The 10,644-nt window shown below is 43.9% G+C and overlaps 2 protein-coding genes across 2 annotated transcripts; both read left to right on the top strand.

Moving 5' to 3' along the window:
• The first annotated feature begins 1,767 nt into the window (after positions 1–1,767).
• LOC138870890 (uncharacterized) lies at positions 1,768–2,388 on the top strand. Its single transcript, XM_070148730.1, has one exon. The coding sequence runs from the start codon at positions 1,768–1,770 to the stop codon at positions 2,386–2,388; it is 621 nt and encodes a 206-aa protein (XP_070004831.1).
• Positions 2,389–2,997: 609 nt separating this feature from the next.
• On the top strand, positions 2,998–3,303 carry LOC138870889 (uncharacterized mitochondrial protein AtMg00860-like). Its single transcript, XM_070148728.1, has one exon. It carries the CDS (start codon positions 2,998–3,000, stop codon positions 3,301–3,303), a length of 306 nt encoding a protein of 101 aa, XP_070004829.1.
• The last annotated feature ends 7,341 nt before the right edge of the window (positions 3,304–10,644 follow it).

Genomic DNA, 10,644 nt, shown 5'->3' with positions numbered 1-10,644 from the left:
CTTGACTACGACTTAATGTTGTGATATAAAATGAACTAACAATGTTGAATGTACTATCTTTCCTTGTCTAAATAAATGAAAGCATGGTTTCTTTATTCATATTGAGTTGGGTAGGAAGTGTTGGATAAGGCTGCGCAGTTGGGTTCACTCGACCGAGCACCGGTCGCACCTCCCAAGATTGGGGCGTGACAAACTTGGTATCAAAGCCTAAGGTTTTGAAGTGTTCTAGGATGTCTCGGAGCCGTGTCTAGTAGAGTCCTTCTTATCGGTGTGTTGTCGACCATATCTATAAGTTGGAGGCTACTTGGGCATTTAGGAATAACATCCTTCTTTGATATTCTGGATCGTGTGGTGAAACTTTTCCCTCTCTAATTAGTGCACTGTTCTATCTTTCAGTAAATGGCACCTAAGAAGAAGGCGAGAATTTGCCAAGAAGCCAATGCCACCTCAGAAGTGGCTGATGATTCACTGCTTGATACTGCGGGTGAGGGTAGTTGCCCTGCTATCACCTCCTGATTCTCCTATTCTAGAGCAGACTACCCCAGTTCCTACACCTGCGGAGGGTACTACTATCCCTCCTATTGATACTTCTGTTCCGACTCCAGCCCCAGCTTCCGGTTCTGGTATTTCTGATGGGGATCATAGGGGAGCTATTCAGATATTGATGCAGCTAGTGGCTTCTCAGGCCCAGAGGTCAAATGTTGCACCGAGTTCATCTAGCCAACAAGGGGATTTCTCTAGTTAGACCCTCTAGTGTTTTCGAGTGCCAATCCAGAAGAAGACCCTCAGGATTTTATTGATGAGATGCACAAGACCCTCAGGGTTATGTGTGAAACTAAGACACAGGGAGTAGAGTTGGCTGCCTACCATCTGAAAGGGGTGGCCTATTCGTGGTTTGAGTTGTGGGAAGATTCCCGTGAGGAGGGGCGCCCTCTGGCGAGGTGGAGTGAGTTTGCTGATACATTTATAGATCATTTCCTGCCCGTTGAGACAAGGGTAACCCATACAGCAGAGTTTAAAAATCTAAAGCAAGGTAACCAAAGTGTGTGGGAGTACCACATGGAGTTTTCTCACCTGTCCAAGTATGCCATTCATATGTTACCAACAATGGAGGCCAAGGTGTGCCGGGTTGTTCAGGGCCTTAATTTTTTGACTATTAATGAGGCTTCTACGACTGCATTGAATTCTGATATGAATTATGGGAAGATGGTAGCATTTGCTCAGGCCACAGAGAATCGTAAGTTGAAGAACAGGATGGAGAGAGAGGGTAACAGAAAGACCCGGTTTACGAGCAACATGAGTGAGTCACTAGGTGGGGAAAGATCCGCTTTTTGGGAAGGATCATCAGGACCGTCCCAGTCTATTGCACAGTCTTCAGCTAGTGCACCGCCATCAGGGCCCATCTAGCAGTAGCAATGGAGTCGTTTTAGGCCCAGTCAGGGCAACATAGGATCCCACCAGCGGGGTCGGTCGGGAGAGAGATCCCAGCTGCAGCAGAGGTCCCCGTATCCCAGGTGCGGGAAGATGCACCCGGGGATTTGCTACATGGAGTTGCCCGTATGTTATGGATGTGGGATGAGGGGTCATATTCAGAGGCATCGTCGTGTATCCCACCAAGGAGCAGGTAGGGGCATAGCATAGCTAGCCAGCACAGCAGCTGCTACATCTTCAGCCCCCTCTCCAGCTCGAGGTACCGTAGCACTCGCGGGGTGTGGTACAGCTAGGGATGGTGTGCAGAGTTCGGGAGTACCCAACCAGTTTTATGCTATGAGTGGTTGCCAGATTGCAGAGGCTTCTCCAGATATTGTTACAAGTATTTTGACTGTCCAATCTCATGATGTATATGCATTTATTGACCCCGGTTCTACCTTGTCCTATGTTACCCCTTTTGTTGCAATGGAATTCAGGATAGAACCAGATCAGTTTCATGAACCATTTTCGGTGTCTACTCCGGTTGGTGAGTCTATTATAGCTGCTGAAGTTTATAGAGGTTATGTTGTCACGATACGTGGTAGGGATACCATAGCCGATCTTGTTGAATTGGGGATGGTCGATTTCGATGTGATAATGGGAATGGATTGGCTTTATTCATGCTTTGCCAAACTTGATTGTCGTACTAGAACCACAATGCTTGAATTTCTTAATGAGCCCGTTGTTGAGTGGAAGGGAGATAGTGTAGTGCCAAAAGGTCGGTTTATTTCTTACCTTAAGGCCGCAAAGATGATCAAGACGGGGTGTATCTACCATCTAGTTTGGGTTACAGACACTGATACCGAGGCACTTAGCCTTGAGTCTGTGCCGATCAGGAATGAATTCCCGGATGCCTTCCTAGATGAGCTTCCTGGAATCCCACCAGATAGGGAGATTGATTTTGGGATCGATGTGTAGCCAGGCACGCAACCTATATCAATTCCACCTTACAGAATGGCACCGGCAGAACTGAAAGAGCTAAAGGAACAATTGAAGGATTTGCTAGAAAAGGGTTTCATCCGACCGAGTGTGTCACCATGGGGCGCATCGGTCTTGTTTGCAAGAAAGAAAGATGTGTCACTGCGGATGTGTATTGACTACCGGCAACTCAACAAAGTCATAATAAAAAACAAATACCCTCTACCAAGAATAGATGACTTGTTTGATCAATTGCAAGGTGCTACGTGTTTCTTAAAGATTGACTTGCAGTCCAGGTATCATCAGCTGAAGATAAGAGAGCAGGATATTCCAAAAACAGCCTTCAGAACATGGTATGGGCACTTTGAATTTATGGTGATGTCTTTTGGGCTAACAAATGCCCCGACAGCCTTCATGGATCTTATGAATCGAGTCTTTAAGCCTTTTCTAGACTATTTTGTGATAGTGTTCATTGATGATATTCTTGTGTATTCCCAAAGTCCGGAGGACTATGTTGACCATCTCAGGGCAGTTCTGCAGACTCTTTAGCAACATCAATTGTATGCAAAATTTTCAAAATGCGAATTTTGGCTTGAATCTGTCACATTCATGGGTCATGTCATTTCCGGGGAAGGAATTATGGTTGATCCTCAAAAGATTGCAATAGTGAAGAATTGGTCTAGGCCTACCACTCCAACGGAGATTCGCAGTTTCTTAGGTTTGGTTGGGTACTACAGGAGATTTGTGGAGGGGTTTTCTACTCTTGCCTCCCCATTTACTAAATTGACACAGAAAGCAGTTAAGTTCCAATGGTCCGATGCTTGTGAAAGGAGTTTCCAAGAATTGAAATCAAGGTTGATAATAACACCGGTATTAACCATGACAAAGGGTACAAAAGGATTTGTGATGTATTGAGATGCTTCGAGGATCAGGCTTGGGTGTGTGTTAATGCAACACGACAAGGTTATAGCTTATGCTTCTAGACAACTCAAGAATCATGAAAAGAACCCATGACTTAGAGCTTGCAGCAGTGGTGTCTGTGCTAAAGCTTTGGCGACAGTATCTATATGGGGTCCATGTGGATGTGTTCATGGACCACAAGAGCCTCCAATGTATTTTCAAACAGAAGGAGTTGAATCTGAGGCAGAGAAGATGGCTAGAGTTACTCAAAGACTACAACATTGATATTCTCTATCACCCGAGAAAGGCTAACGTTGTGGCAAATGCTCTTAGTCGAAAATCTATGGGAAGTTTGGCTCATTTGAAGGCGCATCTGAGGCTGTTGGCCCTGGTGGTTCACCAGTTGGATAGTTTGGGGGTTCACCTTGTGGACCCTAGTAAATGATGGATAATTGTGTAGAATAGGGCTGAATCGTCGCTCGTGGTGGAGGTGAAAGAGAAGCAATTCAACGATCCATTGTTAGTACAACTAGAGGAGAGGATTCATAAACACAAGACCACAACTTTTTCATTTGGCATGAATGATGGTACCTACGGTACCAAGACTGCCTATGTGTTCCTGATATTGACGGTCTTCGGGAAGGGATCATGGCAGAAGCTCACACTTCCAGGTATTCCGTGCACCCAGGTTCTACAAAAATGTATCATGATCTCAAGGAGGTTTACTAGTGGAATAACATGAAAAGGGATGTGGCGGACTTTGTGGCTAGATGTCCGAACTGTCAGCAAGTGAAGGCTGAACATCAACGACCTGGGGGATTGGCTCAAAGCATATAAATTCTAATGTGGAAATGGGAGATGATTAACATGGATTTTGTGGTAGGGTTACCACGCACTCCGCGCAGGTTCGACTCAATTTGGGTGATCATGGATCAACTCACAAAATCACCGTGGAATAGGTATGCGAACCGCATTTCTGTCGCATACCCAGACATTTTGTTCAGGTACTTGGGGGCATTTTTGCGGTCCATTCTGCGGACCGCATGTCAATTTTGCGATCACATATGCGATTGCAGATCTTAGTCGGGGCTCCAGATTTCTAAATTTTAAACCCGACCCCCTGTCGTTATAACTTGTGCAATAGCCCATTTTGAGCCTATTCCCTGGTACTTTTAGAGTGAGAAAGAGGGTCTTAGAGAGGGGAGGTGCCTTTCATTAACCTTGATCCACAACTCCTTGCTAAAGCATTGAAGATAATCAAGTAAGGCACCCAAATCTTCATCCTAAGAGGTAAGACTTCATCACCTTAGCTCTTAATTTTATACATAGCTACAAGGGGCCATTAGTGAGGTAATTAATGGGGATAAGGGTGAATGCATTGCATGCATGTGTTCTTAGAAGATATGTGTAAATTACAAATAGAGAGGCATGGTGAAAGGGCTAGTGTAATCTTCCATAAAAAGGGCCATAAGACCTTAATGAACACTCAATGCTTGATAAAATGCTCAAGTGAGCTTAGATTATGATCGTTTCCTGATTATGGGTTCAATTGTGCTATATTTCTTAAATAGATTGAAGTGCGAACATTCCAGAACGTTATAGGATTAAGGAAAGCTCAGTTGAGGTATGTGTGGCTAAAACACCATCTTTTAGAAATTGAGCTACATTGACGGTTGTGAGAATATGGTAATATTAAAGTTGAATTGTTGCACTGCTTGCTATTTTACATGAATTGGTGTTGTAACCATATATGCGTGAAAGATGTGTCTCAATATGATCAATGCGCTACCTTGATAACTTGAAAAGGGCAGGGATATGAATTATGTATTGAAATGCTTGGACTTTAAATTTAGATTGAAATTGCATTGTTGTGCCACCTACGGGAAGTCTTATCTACGCTTACAATTTAAATTGCCCTTGTGTGCACCTACTGTCCTAAATGGCAAAGCTAATATTGAAATTGGGAACGATGTAAAAATGCGGCGTAGTGCCAAGAATAATGTGATAGGTTGTGGCCCCAAGTGCCTATGAAATGATGTATGTGAAACGAAATGATTAATGTGAAGGGAACAATGCCTTAGAAAGGCGGCCTAGCCGATCGGGCCGAGATCGGACTCCGCTCAAGAAAGCGGTGGTATTGTGAATGAATCCTGGAAAAGAAGAAAATGAGATTTTGATTGAAGTATATGTCTCAAATGAGGCAACATAGCCGATCAGGTCGAGATCGGACTCCGCTCTAGATAGCGGTGGTATTGTGAATAATGATGAATAGTGTGAAATGACCCAAACTAAGAGCTATGGAAAAATGATATGAAAGTTGTATAATTTTTTTATTTGATAATGTGATGTTCGTTTAAAGTTTTGAGTTATACTTGTGATTTCTTATTCTTGTATGAAAGTTCTTTCTAACTAGATGGTGTTTAGTTATACATACTTGTACTATTCCATGGTACTAACGTCCCTTTTGCCGGGGGCGCTACATTTTTAAATGAATGTAGGTAGCTCCATAGCAGACAGTGCCGATCGCGCGTAGCGGAGTGTTCTCTTTTCAAAGTCTTGGTGAGCCCCCCTTTCTCCTTCGAGGGGTTATGTTGTACATCTTTGTTGTAGACTTCCACTTTTGAGGTATAGCCGGGGCCTTGTTGTCAACATTGTCATAACTTGTCTTTTGTATCCATAGAGGCTCCGTAGACGTTGATGTGAGTTATGTATGGGTGTTGGATAGGTCTACAAACTATGTTATAATTCTAACTCTCGCTTCTCTAAAGTGTAATTGTATGGAATCTTGGAAACTTAACTACGACTTAATGTTGTGATACAAAATGAACTAACAATGTTGAATGTACTATCTTTCCTTGTCTAAATAAATGAAAGCATGGTTTCCTTATTCATATTGAGTTGGGTAGGAAGTATTGGATAAGGCTTGCTCAATTGGGTTCACTCGACCGAGCGCCGGTCACACCTCCTGAGGTTGGGGCGTGACATCTACTACCCTGAGAACCTTAGTGTTGATTTGCTTGGTGACTTCTTCCTTGATTTTCAAACTCATATCATGCTTGAAGTTTATGAGATTTTGCTTCACCGGTGGACACATTGGATCGGTTGGCAGTTTGTGAGCCACAATAGACGTACTCAGTCTAGTCATGTCATCATACGACCAGGCAAATTTGTCCTCATACTCCTTTAGAAATTCTGTGTATTCTTTCTTTTCCAATGGCGATAGGTGAATGTTGATTTGCATTTCCTTGATATTTTCTACATCTCCTAGGTTGACAATCTCGGTCTCGTCCAGGTTGGACATAGGTTTGTTCTCAAAGTTTTCAACTTCTTTGACAATCTCGTCAGATATGTCATCTTCCTTTGAATCCATGTCCATTTGTTGCATTGTCTCATTGTATGTCACAGTCATTGGTTCATCAAAACAAGTAATAGTAATGATGTATTAGTAAAGAAAGGAGAGAAAACGATTGCAATAAATATTAATTCATAAGAAAAATAAAAAATGCATTTGATGAATTGAATAACTGTTTTGAACATCGAAGATCTTATTGCGGGAATTGAAAAATGTGAAAAAGAAAATCATTTGGTAAATAAAACAGTGAATAATGCTTGTTTTAGCATTGCTACCCCGACGCTCATCGGGCTTTGGTTGTCCTAATGGTCCAATTCTTGAGATGTTCCCCTCTGCTCACAGCCTGCATGAAAGGGCCTTCCTCCCCCTCCTCCTTGAGAATAACGCAACAGTCCATATTATTGTCCTCTAAAAACAAGTTCTTCACTGCTGCAAGTGCTTCTTCTTCATCTGACCCATAAATAATGTCAGCCTGCTGGAAGGTCTACTCCAGATGTGGTATTGGCTGATCTAGTAGGTAGTAAGGACCACGCCATGGTGGCGACCAGTTATTAAATTCTTCCCAGGTGTATTCATATCTTAAACCGAAGATAGTGCTATGTTTCTTGAGTTTTATGGGTTTAGAGATTCCTTGGAGGTTTTTACCGAGCCTTTTGCCAAGCTCGTACCCATTCGAACTTAGTATACTCTCGATTTTGCTATCCCACCATTTGTATTTGTCAATAGCATTGACCCGCTCAATGTGGTGGTAAGTTTCTCCTCCCATCTTCCTTCTTCCCTCGATTGCCGGAATGGTCAAGCGACTGTATATAGGGTTGCTATCATCACTGTGAATAATCACTTCCTAGTGATTCCATTCAAACTTTACTGCCTGATGCAGCGTTGATGCTACGACCCCAGCAGCATGAATCCATGGCCGTCCCAACAACAAGTTGTAAGACGCTGTTATATCTATCACCTGGAAATCGACCTCGAACCAGGTTGGTACCATCTACAGGCATAAACTAATCTCACGAATGGTGGACCTCTGATAACCATCAAAGGCTTTCACATTGATTGCTCCATCCTTTATCTCATGCAGCCCTTTACCCAACTTCTTGAGTGTTACCAGTGGACAAATGTTAAGACTAGAACATCCATTGATCAGGATTCTGATGATGAAATAATCTTCACATTGCATGGTGATGTGCAATGCTTTGTTGTGGCCCAGCCCTTCAGGTGGCAGCTCGTCCTCATAAAAGGTGATCTTATGGCTTTCCATCACTTGTCCTACAATATTAGCCACTTCCCCGCTAGTGATGTTACTTGGTACATACGCTTCATTTAGCACCTTTAACAAAGCATTCTTGTGCATCTCAGAATTTTGCAGTAAAGAGAGAATGGATATTTGTGCTGGCGTCTTATTTAACTGGTCGATGACCAAATATTCCTTGGCCTGTATTTTCCTCCAGAGGTCGTCCGGACCTGTCTCAACGAGGGGCGGCCGGTTGGAGGCCAGCTTGCTCGATTTAGCCGGATGTTCAGGGGTATAGATTCTACCAGTTCTTGTCATGCCCTGTGCTGCAACAGCTTCTTCAATCCTGACCTTTCCATTCCTTCTCGCCTCGGCTATATAGTCTCAGGGTACAACATTTGTATAGAATGGTAGCATGGTAGACATTGCCATTAGGATCGGCGCAGCTATCCTTACTTCAAATGGAACATGTGCCTTGGGTGGCAAGACAACAACCTCAAATGGTGTGGGTGCATTTTCCGGAGACACGAATTTAACCTCAATTGGTGACGGTGTCTTTGAGGATGACGCTGCTTCAAACTCAAGAGGTATAGACATATTCACCTCAGCATCCTCGAACGGTTGGATCTGGACTATGATTGGGTTGAGAGTAATTGTTGGTTTCTTCGGGTCATCACCTTCTGGGATCAACCCGATTGATCCCTCGAGATCAGAGTCATCTTTTACTTCAATCATGTGGATACCTCTACCCTTATGGTCTGGTAAAGGGTTGTTGTGGACGTTTGGAGCGGGTTCCTTTCCCAAAATAATCTTGTTATCAATCAAAGACTGTATATTGTCTTTCAAGGAGCGGCATTCATCCATGGTGTGCACTTTCATGCGGGAGTGGTATGCACAGGACTTGTTCGGGTTAACCCACTGAGAAGGATTTTCAGGGGTTGTAGTAGGGATGGGGGTGACATAACCAGTAGCTTTGAGCCTCTCATACAGCTGGTCGATGGGTTCAGCGACGGCTGTATATTGTTTTGGAGGTCTGCAATCAAAATTAGGTCGGGGTCTAGGGAAATTTTGGCGTGTATGGGATGATTGATAGTGGGATGGTTGAGCATTATAAGTTTGGTAGACATGAGCGGGTTAGGAGTATTTGGGTGAAGTAGGTTGATATGTAGGAGGTGAAGATGACTGATAAGTTGGTGGCAGAGCTTGGTATGAGGGTGCTTGGTAATTTGGGGTTGGCTAGTATGTGAGTGCAGGTGTTGGGTAAGCTTGGCATTTAAGGGGAGACTTGGTCCTTTGTGCAACCATCACGACCCCTACGTCCCTTTTCTTGGACACACCACCGGATTGTAAAGCCTTATTCGTAACTTGCAAGGCTTCGAAATTTGTAACCATACCACTTTTAATACCTTCTTCAATTCTTTCACCTAATTTGATAATGTCAGAGAACTTGTGGTTCTCAATCATCATCAATCGTTCATAGTACTGCGGGTCCTGAGCCCGAACAAAGAACTTGTTCATTTTCTCCTCTTCTAAGGCTGGTCTGACCTTAGCAACTTCGGACCTCCAACGAGTAGCATACTCACGAAACGTCTTCGTGGGCTTCTTCTTCAAATTTTTGATATAGAACACGTCTGGTGCATTCTCTGTATTAAACCTGAACCTGTCCATAAAGTCAGATGCCATGCCCACCCAGCTTGACCACTTCTTGGGATCTTGGCTGATGTACCAAGATAATGCATCTCCTTTCAAACTCCTCATGAACAACTTCATGCGTATCCTTTTATCCTTCCCTACTCTAACCAACTTGTCGCAATATGTCCTCAAATGGACCCTTGGATCACCCGTACCATCAAACATTTTGAACTTAGGAGGTTTGTACCCCTCAGGAAGTTCGACATCAGGCTGTATGCAAAGGTCCTCATAGTTCAGCCCCTCGATTCTTTTGCTTTCCTCAACGCCTTGAATTCGGTTGGTTAGTTTCTTAAGTTCCTCGGCCAAGTTCCTGATAAGCAGATCCTTTTCATCAGACTTAGGTGTGCATGAGATAGGTTGGGTGGAGTGTGGCATGGTCTCCACGTAGATAGAAGTGTTATGGTGGCCTGGTGTATGGGTGTGGAAATGGTTCTTTGTGGAGTTCTGAGGTTCTGGGATGAGTAGTGGAGTGTTGTTTGAGGTATGGCAGGTGTTACATTGGTTCTTTAGTGGAGCAGCATGATGGTGAGGCGTGGGATGATTCTATACATTCTTAGATGGACCCTGGGATCACCTGTACCGTCGAATATCTTGAACTTAGGAGGTTTGTACCCTTCCGGGAGTTCAACATCTGGCTGAATGCAGAGGTCCTTATAATTCAGTCCCTCTATGCCTTTATTTCCTTCCATGCCCTAGACTCGGCTGGTTAACTTCTTGAGTTCAGCGGTCAAACTCCTGATAAGGGAGTCTTTGTCGTCTAAGTCAGATGCACCTGAGATTGGCTGGGTGTAGTGGGGTATAGTGTCCACAAAGACAGGAGTGTTGTGGAGGTGTTCGTTTGTGGTGTTTTGCGGTTCAGGAATGAGCAGTGGAGTGTTATTGCATGTGTTGTAGGCTTGGGTGTGAGCGGGTTGTACTGGTGGTTGTGGGGTGTTCTGTGGAAGTGGGGGGTTCTGGGCATTAACATCAGAAGCGGCAAGAGTGATTGATAGGCTTGCCAAGTTCCGGACTTGGTCCAATTCCTCCCGAAATTTCAGCAATGTCTGCTCAAGATGAGCAGCAGTTCCCTTGGTAATTG

This window comes from Nicotiana sylvestris, chromosome 6 (genome assembly GCF_000393655.2).
Source record: "Nicotiana sylvestris chromosome 6, ASM39365v2, whole genome shotgun sequence".
Lineage (NCBI taxonomy): Eukaryota > Viridiplantae > Streptophyta > Magnoliopsida > Solanales > Solanaceae > Nicotiana > Nicotiana sylvestris.
This window is presented reverse-complemented; position numbering and strand designations above follow the sequence as displayed.

Bases quoted from the DNA above. Each gene is read 5' to 3' on its own strand.
- LOC138870889 (XM_070148728.1), top strand. From the start codon at position 2,998: ATGGGTCATGTCATTTCCGGGGAAGGAATTATGGTTGATCCTCAAAAG.
- LOC138870890 (XM_070148730.1), top strand. From the start codon at position 1,768: ATGAGTGGTTGCCAGATTGCAGAGGCTTCTCCAGATATTGTTACAAGT.